Source organism: Fukomys damarensis, unplaced genomic scaffold (genome assembly GCF_012274545.1).
Source record: "Fukomys damarensis isolate Sample0158 unplaced genomic scaffold, DMR_v1.0_HiC HiC_scaffold_37, whole genome shotgun sequence".
In the NCBI taxonomy this organism is placed as follows: domain Eukaryota; kingdom Metazoa; phylum Chordata; class Mammalia; order Rodentia; family Bathyergidae; genus Fukomys; species Fukomys damarensis.
In genome coordinates, this window is record NW_022900949.1 from 44,359,667 (window position 1) to 44,381,801 (window position 22,135).

A 22,135-nucleotide genomic window follows, 5' to 3' on the forward strand; every position below is an offset into this window, starting at 1 on the left:
TATCTAAAACGTGACACTGGGATACAGAAGGCTGGACTCTCATTAAAAAAAATTGAAAATAAGAAGGGCTTCTGAAAAGTAAACAGTTACAAGTTCTTATTTGAGAAAGTGACACGTTAATTAAACTTATCCTACAAATAAAAGGGACAATGAAGGTAACTAATGACACCAACAAACAACCATTTGGAAAATAATTACCAAAGGTGTCTAAAATGTTAAATAAATGTTAATAATGGTGAGGGGGGAAAGAATGATTACAGGGAGGGAGAAGTAGAAGTAGGGCTTTAACAGAAAAGACATGAGGAAGTATTCTGGTGTGGTTTAATTCTATATCATAATGGGGTTCAGGTTACAAAGATGTATGTATTTGTGAAAATGAAATGGTGTACTTAAGACCTGTGTGTTTTTTTTTTCTTTTTTTTTGGTGATGGTGTCTCACTATGCAATGCAGAATGGTACTGAACTCACTAGGTAGCCCAGGCTGGCTTTGAATTCTCAGCAATCCTCCTGCCTCAGCTTCCCAAATCTGGGATTACAGATAGTGTGCCACCATACCCAGCTAGATCTGTGCATTTTATAACATAATACATTTTATGTCAGAAAGGGAAACAACTATAGCTTGGCATTATGGCACATGCCTGTAATCCCAGGGTAATCAGGGGAAAAAGCAATGAAGTGCAAGGGCCTAAATAAATAAATGCAGTAAACTAAAGGCAAGACGAGTTAAACCTCGAAGGAAATTAAGAGCACAGTACAGAAAACAAAGAACTGATGAATCCACTGGGGACAGTGTAGGGAAAGGCAGCTTCTAGGCAGGGAAAAGATAGGCTTTATTAAAAATTAGTAAGGAATCTTACTAAAAGCAGCTTCTGCTGCTACAGGTAGACTCTACAGTTAGAACATTTAGACAAAGGAGACAAACAGCACAGAGAGAGGTGCCAAGTAACACAATTAATATAAAAATTTATCAGAAAGTTAAGAAAGCAAGGAGGAAGCAGAAACATAAAAGACCAAGGAAACCAGCTTCCTCCTCACCCGCCTCTGAGAAAATGTAAAGGAGCTAAGGTGCAGCCACCTAAGAACTCTTATTTAATATGTAAAACACACACCTACACACACGTATGTATGTTCTCATTTTAACATCACTCTATTACTGCCCCATAAACCCAGAAGTTGCATGTTCCAGAAAAGGGCAGTGCCTATGTTCCACCCATAACAACAGGAAGCCTGGCACGCAGCAGAAGCAGCAGCCTTGCAGTTTCGTACATCCTCTGCCCCTTTATTGTGCATGCCATATAAAACTCTAGTCCCAGGCATTTCCTTGGTGTCTTCCTGCCCACCCCTCCATATAGTGAGGGCTTTTTTCTGTTCTTTCTAACAAACCACACCCAGGCCGTTCCCTACTACTTGCTGTTCTGCTGTGTCCTTCTTTGCTGCCTCAGAACAAGAACCCAGAGGGGAAAAGCTGGTTACACCAAGACACTGTAAGGCTGAGGCAGAAGGATCCTAAGTTCAAACTTAGCCTGGGCAACTCAAGATACTTGGCAAGATCTTCTTCCAAATAAAACTAAAAGGGGTGAGGAACATATAGTCCAGTGTGAAGTCCCTGGGTTCAACCCCCAGTACTGTAAAAAAAGGGGGGAGGGTAACTATAAATAAGGGACTTAGTTAACAACATGTATGGTGAAAATTTTAGATGTACTGGTATCTGCACCTTTCCTAAAATCACAATGAAATGGGGCCTGGAAGTGTAGCTCAGCAACAGTGTGCAAGCTGAGCATTCATGAGGCTCTGGGTTCAATTCCCTGCAACAAAAAGCAAAAACCAAAACAAAACAAAGTATATGAATGTACTGTAAGACATTTCAACCTTTCCTCATAGGTTTGAAAGTTCTATGATAAAATGTTAACGTAAAAAATTGCTAGACTAATTCTTTTATTGATTTTTGCATTTCTGTTCTGATCAATGCAATGCAAAGAACAAATAGGAAAACAATAATTAAGCATAGTATAAAAGTACAAAGCCCTTTAAAAAAATACATAATTAGCACAAAATCTTATCAGGCCGGTAAGAGGCTTAAATTATAGTAATAGTTCAGTTCATGAACACTTCTGTTCACAATTCAGTTCTCAAAAGCATTCCACAGAATTTTGCTTCAGTGCACAAACTCTATGCTGGGTGACAAACCTAACTATGGCCAGCTTCCCCCACACATACACAAATGGGGCCATCTTCCCCAAAACCATAAAACAAATTAAGTTTATGAACCAAGGTACCACTTTATTTTTAGTTATCAAATAGTATTTTACTTATCAAACATATTTGTTTGATATTTTGCCTAATTAGTCAATAAACCAACAATGAGAAAAGCATCAGAGACTCCCACATCCTTTAATGTAGATGATATTCAATTTTGATTTCCAGTAGCTTTTCAGACCAGAAAAGAACAAATCTATGGTTATTTGAACTATAAGACGGGGGTGGGGGGAGCTGGAGACAGACTGCAAATCAGCAGACAGGGACATCGGTATACAGTTGTACAAATCTAAAATACAGAAAGGAATCTTTTCCTGACACGGCCAGCCATGTCATCAGTTTTTACTTTTTTTTTGCTCATACTCCAGCTAATCTAGTCAGCAAATCTTGTTGGCTCTAACACTAAAACATTTCCAAAATATAAGCCTTTCCCCTTATCTACACTGTTACTACTGTTCCTCTGCCACCGTCTCCTCTTCCTTTAATTACTGTAATAGTCCCCTAACTGTTTGCCTTACCCCCTCTTCATAGTCCATTCCAACACAAAAGCCAGATGTTATGGTTTGGATCTCGATGTTCCCCCAAAGCCTCACGTGGTCATAGGATTGATCTAGTGTGTGAAGCTGGACTCAACTGATGATGCAATGCTAGGCTCAAGGGCACTAGGATTAAGGGTGAGTGCTCTCTGCCCTAAGTAGTCTGAACAAGCTAAAAGGGGCAGAGACACTCTTAACTCTCTAGTTGCCTTTGCTGCCTCATGTGTGCCATGTTGTTTCTGCTTTTCCACGCCTGTTTGCCATGCCTGCCTTGGAGCCAGCTGGTCATGGACTGAAACCTCTACAAACTGTAAGCTAAATAAACCCCTTCCCTTCCAACTTTTGGTGTCCAGTATTTTGTTTCAGTATGAGAGAAAAGTAACTAATACACCAGAGTACATCTAATGTAGATCATATCTTTCCTCTACTAACAACCCTTCAAAGGCTCCATTCACAAATGTCCAAGGCCTTTATAACAGCCTGCGATGTCCAGTCTCTAGGCCCTCCTACCTCTCTGCCCATGGCTTGCTCTGCTCCACCTAAAGTCTTGTTTGCTATCCCTCAAATATGTAGAAAATGTGTCTTCCTTAAGGTTTTTGAAATTCCTATTTCTTCTGTCTGGAATACTCTCCCACAATACATCTACACGGCTCCTACCATTATTTTTTATTAAGTCTTTCAAACATCATTTTTCTCTGGGAGGTACTGTCTGGCCAATTGTTTAAAAATCCTTCTATGCCACCTCTACCTGTACTTCCCATTTCTCTTTCCTTCTGTATTTTGTTCCACAACTTTTTTAACCATCTAACACAACGTCATTTATACTTCTCCTTTTTTATTGTCTCTCACTTTCCACTAGAAGGTAAGTTCTACAGAATAAGAAATTTTCCCATTTAGTATTGCCATATCTCTGGCACCTAAAATAGTGGCAGTTATAGAGAAAGCACTCCATTGATATTTGTTGACTTGCATGTTTAACTGATCCATTTCTTATCCTATATTACCTAGTTGTGGTGGTCTTCCCTTCCATCTTTTGGCTGTTCCAGATTTTCACTGTGCCATCATTTGAACATGTTGCAAAAAGTGAGTGTTCATCAGAGACTCTAATTCGATTCACAGCAGATTTGTGTTCATGAAGATGTGCAACTAGTAGCCCTTTAGGACGCCACCCTAGGATAAAGGAAAGGGGTATGTCTTAAACTACAATTTGTAAATACAACCTCCTCTTCACTTTCCATCTACAATCACCAACAACTAGCTTGAGAACTAAATAATTCAAAGGTATCAGCTGTTAGCTAGTAGTGGTCTACTGGACCCTGACAGGCATTAGTACCTAAGATACTGAGATAACAAGCATTTGCTCAGAGCTTCCAAAGACTCTGCATGGCACCTTTCTCCACGATTTGAGAAGGCGAGGCAGTCACTTCCTACCCTAACCATCTACTAATTGAGTAGCATGGAGTAATGATTATCCTAGCGTAGGTAAACTGGGAATAAACAAAAGTCTGAGCATGAAAGTCTCGAAAGCCCATTTCCACCATATCTTAACTGGTACTGGGCTACTTATTTAAACTCTTTGAGGTTTAATTTCCTCAAATGTAAAAATGCTGGGTATATTACTTAGCCCAAAGGATGAAAATATAGATTAAACAAATATATGAGAGTGTAACATTCTCTCTAGCCCAATGTAAGCACCCAAATGTTGGCTGATTCCCTCTTTATCTGCAATTGGTTATTATATGATGTAAACATGCTAGTATAAATAGTATTAAAAATTACCACTTTGGACAGCTTACACATCTTCCAGTACCTTTATATCTGTAAGCATCTATGTACATTCCAATATGTATATCCTTTCTATGTATGATTCTTTTCATCTAATAAATTATAAATTCCCTGAGGTCCTGAAATGTCTCAACCATTCTAAATCATAATTGTCTTCAATCTTGGATAATCTTTCTGTAGTAAGTATAAAATGTAATATTTAATTATTTGATTTGAAAATACAACAGAAGGTAATAAAGATCATGCTGTACTAGATGACAGCACTGTGCCTAATTCAGTGATAACAATGTCATTTTATTTTTTATTTTTTGGTACCAGGGATTGAACTCGGGTCCTTGCGCTTGCAAGGCAGGCCACCGAACCACTGAACTAAATCCCCGGCCCCTAAAGGTGTCATTTTAGAAATGATTTCTTTTTACCAAGAAACAAAAATGAAACCAAGACTATTACCATACCTGATATACTCTAAGATAAAAACAAAATGTTTACCCTTGAATCTCTAGGCCACTTGTATGGGGTACAACAGCTGAATGTGATTTTTAGGAGGCTGAGCTAAATTTGAAAGGGATTAAAAAATTTTGTCATGAAGTCTAGATAATATACCAAGCTAAACAGAACATTTCCACAGAGAAAATCAATTTCTCACAATTATTCAAATGTGGAAAGAACTCGCGGGTTTGCGCTTGCAAGGCAGGCCACCGAACCACTGAACTAAATCCCCGGCCCCTAAAGGTGTCATTTTAGAAATGATTTCTTTTTACCAAGAAACAAAAATGAAACCAAGACTATTACCATACCTGATATACTCTAAGATAAAAACAAAATGTTTACCCTTGAATCTCTAGGCCACTTGTATGGGGTACAACAGCTGAATGTGATTTTTAGGAGGCTGAGCTAAATTTGAAAGGGATTAAAAAATTTTGTCATGAAGTCTAGATAATATACCAAGCTAAACAGAACATTTCCACAGAGAAAATCAATTTCTCACAATTATTCAAATGTGGAAAGAATAAAATAAAGAACTCAACTGTCACTGCATATTTCTTAACTCACAAAATTTGGCAGCTTTTCTGATTACTGAATAAAATGTATAACTTAAATCCACAAGTATAAAATGTCATTTATAAAGACAGATTCTACCACAAAAGTAGATAGTTTTTGGTCTTATATTTCTAGTTTTTAAACAGACCTGGTAAATTAATACTGACTTCTATCACAGAAACACCTGAAAAATTCCAGGATATTTATTTTGATAATTTATATGTCTAGAGATGCTGCTCACAACTTAAAAATATTTTCTAAATCTTTAAATCACTAACCTCATACCAGTGTTTTCCCTGCGTCATCAAAAAGCCAAAGAAATTCACACAGTGTTTTAAAGTCTATACACAAATATACTGCACATTGCCTTAGTATTTTCAAATTAAATTTCTATTACTAAAATCTAAATGAAGCTCATTAATTTTTTAAAAAACTACAAATCTAGTATTCACGATTAGCTCTATGACATTACAATGAAGTGAGCTATACTTTCCTTTTTTAGTATATGCGCTGCTGAAGCAAACACACTTTCCCTTGAACTATCTCTAATTTCTTTTGAAACTCTTTAGACTATATAGGAAATGTTTCCACAAAATCTTAAGGTTGATCAATCACTAAATGGTGGAGCTATAAGGGTTTTGTTATATTTTTTAAAGAACCTAGCATTCTCTAAACATTCTACCTGCTCATTAATATTAATACATTTAATGGTAAACTTTCCAGAAAATGAAAACAGTTGAACAAGCTGGACCTTCAATGAAAGCAGCATTACAATGCACTGCTAAAACCTGCTGCTCCAAATGGGAATATGAGGACAGACAGGCTACATTACTAAGTGACTGGGCTAAATATGGCACTGCAAGCTGCACCCACACCTAAAAAACCAACCCCACAAATATGACAAGATTTTTTAAACTGCTTCTTTCTCTGGGTTTCTCAGGTGATAGTTCTTGTGATTCCCCTTATCTAGTAAAGCACAGGTTGAATATCCTTATGTAAAATGCTTGTGACCAGAAGTGTTTCAGATTTTAGAGTTTTTTGTGAATATCCTTAACAGAAAATATATACTCAGAAGTGCTCCTAAATCATTAAGTTTAAAAGTTTGGATTTCAAGATTAGGAATGCTCAGCCTTTATAGGTTCCCCCACTGGATGCTGTGCTTGGGCACACAGGCTGGAACACAACTAGTGATGGATGGACTTTTACCAGGTGGTGGTGGCTTACTCTCCCATTCGGCATTTTCCATCATCTGCTTAGCCATCCTCTCAGCATTGCACTGCTCCCGCTTTTGCTGTATGAGTTGCTGAAGTTCAGTTTTACAAGTGGTGATCCGAATTTGGTAAGCAGATGGTAAAACTGTGCTACTTAAAACTTGTATTACTGGTTTTTTATTTTGGACATTAGTTACTTCTGAAACCTGCAAAAATAAATAGATTTTAGGTGGTTATGTCATAAGTAAAGTATATTTGAAGATAAAAATGTACCCATGTTCTGTCTGGTTTGAACCAGTTTTTGTCCTTAATAATGAACCAATTTTTAAATTCACTTAAAACGCCAGGCACGGTGGAGCACACCTATAATCCCAAGCTCTCTGGAGGGCTGAGGTAAGAGGATTTGAGGCCAGCCTGAAATATATATATATATATATATATATATATCAAGATACTATCTCAAATAAATCAAATTAATAATGATACTGAACAAAAACCCTCAGTAATCTAACTGAAAAGAAGAAACAGAACTTTGATTTTTCAGTCTGGTTCATTTAATATTTTTCATTTAAAATACGACTGGCTATAGAAGAGTTACCTCAAACTATAAACTCATTTCAAATATATCAAAATTATCATGATATTTATCACACAGAGCAAACTTTATTCTTCCCAGAAGTATTTTTGCTACTGTGCTATATTAAAGGAGGAATTTTACAAAAAGATTTAAAAAGTTCTCTGCAGTCTGATTATAATCATAGTTCATAATGCTGTCTTCCACTTATAATTTCACATCACTTTGTTGGAACCTTTTTGGTGCTTTCAATAACTTGATTTCCCTTAGATACTGGCTATAAAAGTTAACCTGTCTTAGAAAGAAATAAGTCCTCTCAAAAGGACAAGCCACCAATTGATTTTTCTAGTACAGTACACAGCCCTTAAATATCCAAAAGAGCAGAACAGAATTCAAAGACATAAAGAGGACTATACTGCCTCAGAAACAGTACCTGCGGAGAAGTTGACAAAGGAACACAAATGCCAGCAGAGGACTCAGAACGAGTAGGCTTCCCAGTCTGAATCACCTCCTGGTCACTTCCTTTAGGCAAGGCCTGTGGGATGCTGGACGGTTCCAGTGACCCAAACATGCTCTTCCATTCTTCATTTACATTGGAGTCTTGTTTTATATGTTTTCTAGCTATAAAAATATATTCAGAATAGTTAGCCTGAAGGTTGTAAGATTAAAACCTTTAAAACCAATGGTGCCTTTGCTTTTTTTTTTTTTTTTTTTTTAGTGAAATAAATAAGTCACACATGTGTAAATACTGAATAGTTTCTCTGGTGTGAATAAACTATAATATAGTACATAAGATCCTAATGAGATAATTGACAATGTGAAATAGTAAGAAAAGGGCTAAAGGTGTAGAGAAAGTGGGAAGGGTAGGGGAAAGGTAATAAGGGAAAGGAAAAAAATAGGAGAAAATGAAAAAATGGAAATAAAATGTTTGTAAATGGGGAGGGGAGGAGGAGGTGAAGGGAGGGCAGGGACAAGGGGAAAATATGAGAACCAAGACCTGTCATGTAGAGGTACAAGATCCCAACAATGAATGTAACTATACTGTATGCCCAAAATGTACCAATAAACTCACTGAGGGGAAAAAAAAAAGAAGTATGCATTAAGTCATTAACTCTCACACTTCATCTCTAGGGCAGATGGAAAGAAGAACTTTTAATGGTGTGAATAATTAGTCTTAATTATTAGTTTCCTGAAGCTAGGTAGAGTAATTTCAGTTAACCAGTCTATGTGAAGAATAATAAAACCTTTTTCATTTGTTACTGAAAACACCGCTAAATATGACCTTTGTATTCCCAGTAATTATTGGGGAAACAAAAACCAAACAAAAAAATGGAAAAGTTAAAAAAAAATCAACTGCTATATAGCTACATCCTGTCTACAGACACTTAAGAAACCCTTTATTTTTATCTTCACTGAATTATAAAAAGATATTAAGTAATGCAAAGTTCTAGCATTACCAAACTATGTGAATTACTCCATAATTCTGATACTCAACTTGGTAAATCTTGTAAAACTTATAGTTTAATGATATACTATCAAATTACTTTGTAAAACCAGAATATACTGTTTGACAATTTGCCTTTTCTTAACTAAACACCTCCAACATTTACTTCCATTTCTTTATTAATGGGTATTTAGAGTATTTCCTTTTTCCTCCATCAAAAACATTCATACACCTTTCTTCTATGCCTGTCGTTTCTTAGGACACATTTTTGAAACTTGAAACAGTGAGGCTTTCCTCACAATAGACTGCCCTGTATCCTTTAGGGTGTACTTTTATCTTGTTTTTTTTCCTTTTACTTGGTCCAAGCTTGCTCTACACAACCAGTTTCTCTATCATTTTTCACTTTTATTTTTTCAAATAAACTTTGCTCTTTGAAAAAAAAAAAGGATCAAATACTAAAGTACAGCTCATGTCAAAATGCCTTCTAATAAGAACGTGTGCAACTTACAATCTCATACCAGAGTGTATAAAAATGCTTATTTCCCTACAACTTTGCCAACATTAGGTATCAGTCTATACTAATCACACAGGAAGAAAATGGCATCTCATTATTTTAATTTGCATTTATTTATATATGCGTTTCTATTCTACCAGTTGGTCTACACCCTCTTTCATTTACGGTGCTTTTTTTCTAATGTGTCTGTTACACATTATGAGTGTAAACTATTACTACTAAGTTTTACATACTACTGAGTTGAACAGGTGGTTAAAGTATTGAAAAATAGATTCCATCTTCAACCATTTACTTCCCACAGGCAACATGACTATTAGAGCTCTGCAGTCAGGTTTGGTTTGAGACACAAAAGCTATACAATTTGGGCAGGATACTTAATCTCCTAACTGAGAGTTCACTGCCCCATCTTTCCTCCCTTACATCTTCCTGTTAAGTAATACAGTCACTGTATTTGCAAGTTTTCTATTTGGAAAATAGGGCTTCTATTTTATTGTTATATGTTTTTTGTTTTATTATTGGCTAAAATCCAGTCTTTGAAAATATGTAATGACAAGATAAAAACCCAATCAAATTACTAACCTCGTTTGTCATCTGGTTCTTGTTTGGTTTTAACAAGATCAACTTGTCTCCCAGTTATGCCCAGGGCTGCCAAGTCAATTACACCCTTCTGACTACTGTCATGAAGATGGCTCTGATCTACTATATTTGCTTTTGCTCTATTGGATTTTATCATGAAGTCTTTTAGTGCCAGAAGTTTGTCTTCCTCTTCCTCTGTCATTCCCTAAACCAAATAAAACCACATCTTTTATAGGTTATTTTCAAAAGTAACAGCAGCCCTCAGAATGACTGTCAAATAAAGATTCAACCACCCAACTGAAAATTGTAAAAATCAGAGTGATGAAACAAAACAAGCACACAGAAGAGAAAACAACATGTCAATACTAGGATCTTTCAGAATATTCTATTAGGGCATTTTCTCTTTTATTTCATGACTTTTACATTAATTTCCTTCCTAAACAGCAGCAATCTAATATAATTCATCTTTGATAATTTCCAAGGAACCTATCACAACGACTGATATCAAGTAAACCTTTAATATAAAACTGTGAAATAAGCATTTAGTATCTAAAAAAAATTGTAAATATTAAGCAAATTAGAATTATCTTGCTCCTGGTTGGGTTGAGAATATTAAATGAGACCTATGTAAAGCATTCTAATACACAGAATACTTAGACCACTCAAAAAAATCACAGGCATCCTGACTGAACTATAAATGCATGCAACACAGCCAGTAGCAATGGATGGTCATGGCTAGGGTCAGACTGTCAAGGTTCAAATTCCAGTTGCATTACTGCATGACCTTCGGCAAGTTTCCCAACTATTCTGTACCTCTATTTGTTTATCTATCAAATGAAGATAATTACTAACCCCAATCTTGTAAGAGTATAGTGAAATTTTAATGCATTAATCCACCAAAGACACATAGAATACCTGAAGTTGACAAACAGTAAATACTAATTAATCTGAAAAATTAATGCAATATACTAGTTAAATATTCAGGTAAATGTGGCAGTTTTGCATTCTCTTCGTCCATCCAGACTCCTCTAGTAAATTTTTATGATGCAAATGAATAAAAGACATTCATTTAATAAAATGGAAGGTCCTTTGAGGCTTCCATTGAGAAAGCTATTAGAGTTTAAAGTGATATTTACAATTTAACTGCACAGTATGATACAAACCAATCCTAGGAAGGTAGAACATTAAAGTCATAAAATAAGATTGCTTTAAAGTATAATAATCATAGCAGATTCCTTGACTAAATTTCTGCCAGCATTACCTTGAGATTTTTGGTTTAATTTCATGTCTGCTAAAATTCAGTTAGACAATTTTACAGCTGTACTAGAGTCCTACTCTTATTATTAGTTTATCTTTTAGTCCACAAAAGGTAGAACCATTAAAAAAAAATGAAGTATTGATTTATCTAACAACATAGAGGAAGCTTGAAACTAATAGAGCACAGAAAGCAGCCAGATACAAAAGGCCATATACTTATGATTCCGTGCGTATGAAATGTCTAGGGGGCTGTCAGGGACTGAGAGCAAAGGGAGAACAGGGGATAGACTGCAAATGGGCATGAAGTCTCTCTACTGGGTAATGAAAACTGGGCATTTAATAGTGATGATGGTTATACACATTATGAATAATGAAAAGTCACTCAATTGTACACTTTAAAAGAGTAAATCTTAAATGAATTACATCTCAATTAAAAAATGTTAGGAATGAATAAAAAACCCTAAAACAACAAACAACTGAAACAAATATTCCAAGAAAAGACAAAAATTGTTGATGAACCTAAATACAAAGATACCTAAGTACCATTAAACTAAACTCAACATGTATGAAAAAATTTTACATAAATACTTTCTATATCTATTTTATATTTATATATTCTATATAATAAAGTATATTTATACAGAGGATTAATATGACAGTTATATTTATCCCAAATAACTACAGGGAAAGAAGCTTAGTTTAAAATATGAAAGTCAGGGCCAGGGATTTAGCTCAGTGGTGCCACCACCTGCCTCACAAACACAAGGTCCTGAGTTCGATCCCTGGTACCAAAATAATAAATAAATAAAATAAAATATGAAAATCAATAAATGTATTAACCACATTAAGAGAAGAGAAAACTAATTCAATTATTCCCTTATTTATCTATCAATAACACTTGAGAGGACAGCAGGAAGCAGTAAGGCTCCTTACTGGTCCCCTGATTTACTCATTGCAACGGCAAAAACCATACCTTAATAAAGTAAGAAGGGACTGGAGGCTAGAAGGCAGCTCCATAAAGGGACTAATGATTTATAATTAAAAAAGAATTTTTCAGAATAGAGGATTTTAATGTAATTTATTTAATCATTTATTTTTAATTTAATTTATAGGATTTGCTGAAAAAGAGAAATACAAAAGAAATGAAATGTCCAAGCCTCAAGAAAATATTTAGATTGGGATGATTTTCAGTGCATGCTGAAATCTTTTTGATAAGGATAACAAAAATGTGATTCAGAATCTAAATTTTCCATAATTGTTTCTAAAGTATCAACTACTAATGTACAAGTCAATGTTAAAAGAAAACCAAAGAAAAAACTTCAGAAATTCAAGTTGTATCAAATTATATCTCCAAGATTGTAGGAAACAAAACCCCTGTCCTGGAGGAGACTCAGAGGCAGATCCTACCTCTAAGCAAATCTAGATCTAAAAAACCCCCCACATGGTTGCTATCCAGCCTCCCATAGCCTGTTTTGTGGTTCAATCACCCAGACCACCAATGTTTGGGCATCAAACAGCACTGAAAGGGCTGCAGATATAAATTAGCAACAGAGCATGTGCCCAGCATGAGAAAACCCTGTGTTCAATCCCCATTTGGGGAGGTGGACACTGGATACTCAGTAACAAGTACAATACTTGAAATGATTTACATTTCAAAACTTGTAAAATTCCCTCTGAAACTTAAAGCATTTTCTCATATTCTTTCCTTTATAGACAAAAGCTGATTAACAAGCATTCTCTTTATACAAAAAATGCTCTGCAAAATTAAAGATAGTCATTAAAGTCCTTCAGTATTTGCCCTGTGGCTCATGAGCATATACAGCAGCTATCTTGATTCTCTAGATCCTACACATCATAAAACAGAAGACCAAATATAGACAATATTTCTATGGAGGCTTTACCAATGCTAAATATTATAATAATAATATTATTTCCTAATTCTAACAAGATTCATGAATCCAAATTCATAGATTTTTAAGATGCAACAGGAGATTGCTGTTTTACTCAACCAACAGGGCTTTAAAATCCAAGCTATTCCAAGCTATTTGAATGTAGTGAGAACTCTACAATTTAGACTGAAATGAAACAATTATTCTATTTTGTATCTATATTTTGAAATGTTTCTTCTACTTGAATTTTCATTACATTTTGGTGAAATACAAAATTTAATCAAGAGTATTATTTAAAGCTAAGGTTATTTCTACTCTCAATTATTTAGCCAGCAATCACAAAAGCTTCATGAGTCTTGCACAACTCTAGTTCAACCCAATGCCTTATCATCTTGCCAATATTTCTGCTTAAGACATCAAAACAAATGCACAAGGTCTCCCAGATCTATTTTCATATGGCATAATTATTCTCATCAAAAAATATTTTTAATACCTAAATGGATGCTTCAAATTTTTTATGATATTTACATTTAAATGTAAGATTTCAGAAAAATGATACAACCTGTGAGAGCAATTTCTTCAGAAGCTGTGCTATGGCAGGATCCTCAGGTGCAGGGCAGTCAGGGAGAGACCCGTTTCGTTTCTTCTGACGCAGATGAAGATGTCTGAACAAGCTAGTTATATCTTTAGACCTCAAAGCATAATCAAATATAGAACGACTTACTGGCTCTTTTAAAACACTCAGCAGAACAAGTTTTCTTTCAATCTAGGTTAGAAAAATAAAAAGAATCAGGGAAAACTGTAATATACAGTACAATTATTTTCAAACTCAGTAAATAGAACCTGTGTAAAGTTAACATAGGCATTTATTCTCTACAAGTCAAAAAAGGCCTTTTCTAAATCCCAGTATGTCAGAATATTTCCTAGATATAAAAAACACCTGCAGTTCACAGATCTAACACATAGATGCTAATCCAAAGATTCTCAGTAAGCATTGGTCTTCCCTTCATTTCTCATATTTTCCCAAGAGATTCAATCTTCTAAAAATCATTACTGTCTCCATGGATTTCACAAAATCCTTCCTTTTATTATCCCTAAAAATACTTTCCTTGTCAGTACACATATAATAAAAAGGATGAGCATTACTAACAGTAACCAAGAGGACTTCATTGGGTGTATTAAACTGGTCAGTGTAAACTAGCATAAAAGGTTATATCTCTTCTCCAATCCAAACTGCAGAAAGATAAGCTTTATGAAACAAATGGATAACTATCTAATTAATGCCTGATTCTGGCTTTTCAAGATAGAAGAGAATAATGAAAGCAGAAGATTAATAAACATAAATATGGTAAATAATAAAAAAGAATAGGCATCACTCCACTTGATTTCCAAGAAAGCATAAACTTTAAGAATGAAAAGGCATTTGGGGACCAGGGATTTAGCTCAGTGGTTCTGCTGCTTGACTCCCAAACACAAGCACAAGGTCCCGAGTTTGATCCCCGGTAGCAAAAACAAAGACAAAACAAAGAATGAAAAGGCATTTTTTTCTGGTTATTATTACATGTATATGTAAACTGCTGTTGGAATGTAAATAAAAATTCTACAAACTCTATGAAAGAAGGATGATCTCCAGAAATAAGATTAATCTGTGAGAAAGAACTGAAGGCAAAGCATAGTCAAAACATCCTAGCTTCCGAGTTTATCTGAGGCTATCTTCTCCAATCAGAGGGAAGATACACTGAAATATTCATGTAGGAGAAGGCCAGAGGTCCATGTGCATTTCCAAATTAGAAAGGCACTTTAGTAAAAACAGGACATTTCAGAATTCTTAACAGCTACAAGCACCCTTCAACAATTTCTTTAATTTAAATATCTATTTTACAGTTGTTTGTCTAGCAATATGATGAGTATACACTGACAAGCTGAGGAAATAAAATTTGATTTGCACAAACCATAGACCTAACATTTATGACCCAATACTATATAGACTGCTGGGCGGGGAAGGAAACCATTAAATGTCTAACAAACAAGGAAAAGAGAGCTGGTGATGTAGCTCAGTGGTGCTGCACCTGCCTGGCAAGCACAAGGTCCAGAGTTTGATTTCCAGGACTGAAAAATAAATGAAAACAGTCGTTCAGGCTAGTGATGTAGTTCTGCAGCACCGCACCTGCTTGGCAAATGCAAAGTCCTGAGTTCACTCGAAGAGGAAGAGAAGAGAGGAGAAAAGAGAGGAGAGGAAAAGAGAGGAAAAGAAAAAAGAAAAGGAAACGAGAACTAGTTAGTATAAAAAACAACAAACATTTGAGAAAAGACTTTTCTAATTTATTACAACTGTTGATGGACTATAATCATACTTTTCACTTTAACAGCAGATACTGTACAGTATTATACAAAGAAAGTATGAACTACTGCACACTCTACTATGTATGCTACAATATTCTCTTGCACTTTTCTCACCTACAAAGTGCTTGGCTCATTAGTGAGCCTGAAAGAAGTATGAAAATGCTACAGCCTCATTTAAATCTATGAATTAAAAAACAAAGATTCTTTAAGCATCCTTTTTAAAGAGGCACAGTTTGAAAGGAGGACTGATTCCAACTTATACCTGTATTACTGGTTGAGTAATGTATGGGTCAAGATAAGGCATCAGTTTGCAGTAGACGTCAGCTGTACTTATTTGGTGGGCGACCACTGTGATAAATCCAACGGCACCATAGCGTATCCACAGATTAGGATGACACAAGAATGGGGCTAAAGAGGGAGGGAAATGTATAGATTAAACCAATTTCACAAACAGTTTCAAATTATCAGGACAAGATCTCACCTTATAATATATTTGATAAAGAGGTGGTATCAATATCATTATAAAGTTCCTTCACATATTTAACCAACAGAATACACAGCGTGAGGAATAAACTCAACCAAATGAGCACAGTTACAATATTCCCTTATTACAGATATGAGCTATATCATAAAACAAAACAAAACAAAACAACAACAAAAATGGGCACTTCCTTTCTGACAATTTTAAATATCTATTTTTGGGCAAGAACTAAAGATATATGAGTATCTACTCACATAATCCTGGGATAAAAAACTGGACAGCAAGGCATGGTGGCACACACCTGTAATCCCAGTACTCTGGGAGGCTGAGGCAGGAGGACTTAAAGTTCAAACCCAACTTGGGCAACTTAGTGAGACCTTGGGATATAGCTCACATATGAAGGCCCTGGGCTCAATCCATAGGGAGGGAGTAATGAAGGAAGGGAAAGAAAAAACCAACAGAGACACAAAAAATCCGGACAATATACAGTAAAATATGGTTCCTCCACTAACAGCTTCATAAAAGATTAAGGACACAATATCTCCCACATGGGGAAAGAGAACCAAAGAGAAAGTTCTTCTCCAAGCCACAGCATTTAAGAGATCAATTTCATCGCTCTAACATTCTTTTTAATGCTGGAGGCTTGACCAAATCTAACACATAATTCCTAATTTCATCCACAAGACATTATAAATGAAAACTATGAAGGTATAAAGCACCAAGCCTATTCTTTAAAAAGTTCAAAATATAAGACTAAGATGAAATATCAAGTACTTTACATGCCTTTTTTTTTTTTTTTTGGTACTGGGGATTGAACTTGGGTCCTTGAGCTTGCAAGGCAGGCCACCCAACCACTGAGCTAAATCACCAGCCCATCTTTACATGCCTTTTAATCAATTTTATGGATTAAACCTAAATCAATGATTTTAACTAATCAAAATTAGACTAACGTGATTTAGAATATAATTCAAATTTCTAAGAGCAAAAGAATTATATTAGCTTTGAATATGCAAAGATATCAGCATCCACAGGATATTTATTTCATAAAAAATTCATGTTAAAAAATAAAAACAGCACCATATGCTAATAATACTGATATAAAAAGACAAAAAAGAAAAGATTCATTAGAATTATCTCTAGTTCTTCTCATATATACAAAGACTGTGATTTTCTCATGAACAACCTGTATCTTCTGATCCATCTAGGAAGGGTGAGGTAGTATTTTCCTTCTGACATAAAGCTGGAAAATGAGAACCAGAAGAACACTGAGAAGCTCCAGCAAGTAGCTAAAATCATAATGGTAAAAAGGGAGTTGGGCACCATGGTATACTGAGTTATGGTACCAACTCTTAACTTCCCTGTATTACACAACCATACTTACACACTTCGAGTGCGCTCAAGATACACAAGTGTGCCTCTTGACCTCTTGCTTTCAGCTTAACCCTTTTATTGCTTTGCTTTGGTAAAGGGATGTCAACAAAGGTCACATAAAGGGAAACTTGAAACATGTATAGATAGACTTTCCCTCTCATGCTCCTGCTATCATCATGAGACCATAACCTGTGCAGCCATGGCCACTACAACTAGCGACCCAGAATGAAACAGATGGATCACCCTTACCAAATACAATCTGAGGGATGGCCCACAAACACGTAAGAAATTTCTTTTAAGTATTGACTGAGATTTTTCAGTTGACTAATATAAAGCATTATAATATCGATGGTTAGGCCTAGGGATTTAGCCCAGTGGTGTCACCTGCTGCCTTGCAAACACAAGGCCCTGAGTTCAATCCCCGTTTAAAAAAAAAAAAAAAAAGTGATGATAACAGCCCCGTAAAAAAAAAAAAAAAAAGTGATGATGATAATAATAATATTGCTGATTAGCTCAGTGATAGAAAGCATGTCAAATACTTAAAAAACAATCCTGAATCAAAAGAATTTCTTATAAAATCAATCTTTCTTCTATCCAATATATTTCAATTCTCTGGAGACACATAGGCAAAAGTTGTGTATTTATAATATTGAAATAAGAATCATGTCATTTTTAAAACCACAAAGCAACTGCCAAAGAAATCATGATAGTCATCAAAAAACTACCACTAAACCTTTTAAGAACCCTAATAGATAATGATGTAAAATGGTACAATAGAACACTTCAAACACATCCTCACAGAAAAATCTATTTTAACAACCATCCATACATGCAAAGAGCATCACAAGGTCAAAGTAGTCCAGGTGAGAGATTACAGCACCTGGGTCTAGTACAAAAATAAGGAAAGATGCTCTGAAGAGAGTAGAAAGGACAGGCTCACAATACCCATGTCTACTCTATTCTAAGTCCAGGAAGAACAGCATGAAGTAATTCCTTCTAGGCAGGAAGAGCATTAAGTGAGCCCTATTCAACCTTGCCACTGTTCACAGCATCAGGACCACTCAAGTGAAAAGCAGAATCATGGCTCAAATGCCATCATCAAAACTAATGTTTAAATGATCCCCATATGTGAGATATTTAGAGGGTATAAACTGCTTGTCTACAATGCAGGAAAGACAGAGAGACAGAGAGACAAAGAGGAGACAGAGACAGAATGGGAGAGAGTATAGTCTGAAACCCAGCCTATGTGGACTAGAGACTCAAGCTCCAGGCCTATATCCATACCCATAGCAATTGGTCCACTCCCTTGGACTCAAGAACCAGTCCTGCCTCAGAAGACCCCAGCATCAATAGACTTAGGACCAGGCTCGTCCCCATGTGCTAGGATCCAGGCATCACCGAAAGCTAAGCAGGTCCCCACAGATGCAGGTTCAATGTCTACCCCAGCACCAAGTCAGTTCCCATACAAGTTTTCAGCTTCCACAAAGGCTAGAGGCCCATCCCACTCAGCCTCTTGGTTCATCCTCATAGACCAAGTCAACAGACCCATACCAGTGAACTCTGGTACCAAAACCCTAGAGAATGGAGAATCTAGTCCCATTCAAGTCTAGACCCAGATATAAGGACCCAGGCTTGATGCCCAACTCAGTGGACACGGGTAGACCAGGTCCTATGGATCTAGGTTCTGGGCCCACCAGAGCCCTGTCCCATACACCAAGACAGACTACCCATGAATTCTAGCAGCAAGCCCACCACATGCAGATGCCACTAGACCGCTCACCCAAAATCTCTGGACAAAATGACTGCTGAGGGCTTTTACTACTGGTCTACTTAAGTGCACAGACACCAATACAAGGCCACAAAGAACACAGTTAATCAGGGTAATATCACATTACCAGAAGAAGAAAATAAACCACCAGTAATAGAATCTAAACAAATGGAGATTTACAAACCACCTGACAAAACTAAGTAACAGTCTTAAAATCCACAGTTACAAGAGAACACAGACAACCATATAAAAACAAGAAAACTATACATGAACAAAGAAATAGAAACCATATTAAAAAAAAAAACCCACAGAGAGAACATATTGATTGAACTAAAAAACTCTATGAAGAATTTCCAACAGCAAACTCTACAGGGCAAAAAAGTAGCTCTAAAGTAGGTCACTTGAAATTACACAGAGAAAAGAAAAAAAATGAAAAACAGTGAATAAAGCTTATGTGATTTATGCAATATCATGATATGAACCACGATATTCATTGCTGGAGTTTCAGAAAGAATAGAGAGTGAGGGAAAACAGCAGAAAGTTGAATATAAAGAAATGACAGGCTAGGCATGGTGGCACACACTTGTAATCTCAGCATTCAGGAGGCTAAAGCAAGAGGATCGCCATGAGTTCAAGACCAGCCTAGTCTACATGTTAAGTTCAAGGCCAGCCTGAAATATACAGGAAGACCTTGTCTCAAAAAAAAAAAAAAAAAGGCCGGGGATTTGGCTCAGAGCTTCTGCCACCTGCTTCACAAGCACAAGGGCCTGAGTTTGATACCCAGTACCAAGAAAAAGAAATAAACAGAAAACTACCCCAATGTGGAGGAAATGAATATCCATAGCCACAAAGCCCAAAGAACTCCAAACAGATTATAAAGATATTTTCACCATAACAAATTATAATCACACTCTCAAAAATGCAAAAACAATTCTGAAGGTGGTAATAGATAAGCAACTTTTAACATGCAAGGAATCTCCACAGGACTAGCAGTGGTTTTATAAGCAGAACAGGAGAGGGTGGCGTGATATAAAGTAGTGAAAGGAAAAAATAAATAAAACAAAAGAACTTAAAATTATTACATCCAATTAGATTGTTCTTCAAAAATAAGCAAGACACAAAGACTGTCCAAGTTAAAAAAAAAACAAAAACAAAAAGAGCTCATCACCACTAGACCTGCCCAACAAAAGATGCTGAAGAGAATTCTTCAAGTTGAAACAAAAGAAGGCTAACATGAAAACATATGAAAGAAAAAAATTCACTGCAGAGGTAAGAATACCGTCAAATTCAGAATATGCTAATATTGTAATAGTGGTGGGTAAATAGCTTTTAACTCCATGAAAGTGAAAGAAGAAAAATATTTAAAATAATTACCGGCTACATAATTTGCTAATGGATGCTCAATTTATAAAATATATAAATAACGTAAAGTGCAACAGAAGGAGGTGAAAGTATAGTTTTTGTATGAGGTCAAAGGTAAATTCTTATCAACTTAAAATACCAAGTTGTCACTATGACAATATACTCCTATGGTAACCACAAAAAAAAACTTGCAATAATATAAAAAATATAGAAAGAAGTCAAAGCTTAGCACCACACACAAAAAAATTAAATTATAAAGGAAATAGCAAGAAAGGAAGAATTATATAAAATAATTAATTACAAAACAAAACAATTGGCAAAATGGCAATTTTAAGTCGTTACTAATCACTAATTAAATGCAAATGTATTTAATTTTGCAATAAAAGAGAAAAATGGCTGAATAAAAATTTTTAAAGATCCAACTAATTCTAACTACATGTCCCTGTACTTTGGGAGTTTAGCTTTATGGACACACATAAGCTGAAACATAAGGCTACAAAATTATTTTTTAGATAAAACTCCAATAATACAGGAACCAAAAAGACAAATGGTCAATGGGATTACATCAACAGAACAAAAGAAACACCAAAAGAACAAAGAAACAATAAAAAAGATAAAAATATCTCCCAACAATTCATCTAACAAAAAATATCCAAAATGTATAAGAAACTAAAAAACTTAACACAAGACTATGTAATTCAATTTAGAAATGAACAATCTGAATAGCTATTTCTCAAAAGAAGAAATACAAACAGCCAGGAAGTACATGAAAAACATGCTCAAAAATCACTGGCCCTAGAGTAGATTGAAATACAACCACAGTGAGATCTATCATCTTACCCTAGTCAGAATGACTATTATCAGAAAAGCCAAATATAATAAGTGTCAATGAGCATTCAGAGAAAAAGAACTCTCACATAATGCTAGTGAATGTAAATTAGTACAATCATTATAAAGGATAGTTTGGCAGGTCATCAAAAACTAAAAATAGCCAGGGGTGGCAGTACTATAATCCCAACACTCTGGGATGATGAGGCAGAAGCATGATAAACTCAAGTCCACCATGGGCAACTCAGTGACTTAGCTAGTCCCTGTATAAAAATAAAGGACTAGGGATGTAGCTCAGCCCAAAGGCCCTGGCTTCAATACCCACTTCCAGGACAGAAAACAAACAAAAAACACACCAAAAAACAAACAAACAAACTGAAAATAGATCTACCATATGATCTAGTTAATCACTTCTTAGGAAAAGTGGAAAACTCGCAAATATGTGATCACACCTGAGTTAAAGAAGAAATCAAAAGTGTGAACCAAAGCATCTTCAGACAAATGAAAGTAGAAGCACAACAGACCAAAACTTACAGAATGCTATGAAAGCAGCTCTAAGAGGAAAGCCTACAGCAATAAATGCCTACATGAAGAAAACAGATCTCAAACAAACAATATAACTTTATACCTCAAGAAACAAGAAAAAGAACAAGCCAAGCCCCATGTGTTTGGAAGAAAGTAATAAAGATAAGAGAAATAAATGAAACGTACACTAGAAAAAAATAGAAAAGACTGGTAAAACTAAGTTGGTTTTCTGAAAAGATAAAATCAATAAACCTTTAGCAAGACAAAGGGGGAAGAGAGAGAATATTCAAATAAAAATATAATTAAGAGGAGACATAACCATTATCACAAAAATACAAAGCTAGGAAGAGATTCCTACTAAGGTAGAAGATTAC

General features: G+C 35.5%; 1 protein-coding gene across 3 annotated transcripts in view; it reads right to left on the reverse strand.

Moving 5' to 3' along the window:
* The window catches only part of Pik3r4 (phosphoinositide-3-kinase regulatory subunit 4), a 74,188-nt gene that overhangs the window by 20,644 nt on the left and 31,409 nt on the right, over positions 1–22,135 (reverse strand). For all 3 annotated transcript variants that reach the window (XM_033759472.1, XM_010625437.3, XM_033759471.1), the window contains 6 exons: positions 15,689–15,834; positions 13,646–13,849; positions 9,941–10,142; positions 7,837–8,024; positions 6,825–7,035; positions 3,797–3,962 (listed from right to left, as the gene is read on the reverse strand). In XM_033759472.1, the coding sequence (XP_033615363.1) occupies positions 3,797–3,962; positions 6,825–7,035; positions 7,837–8,024; positions 9,941–10,142; positions 13,646–13,849; positions 15,689–15,834 (1,117 nt within the window). The remainder of the gene's footprint in view (positions 1–3,796; positions 3,963–6,824; positions 7,036–7,836; positions 8,025–9,940; positions 10,143–13,645; positions 13,850–15,688; positions 15,835–22,135) is intronic.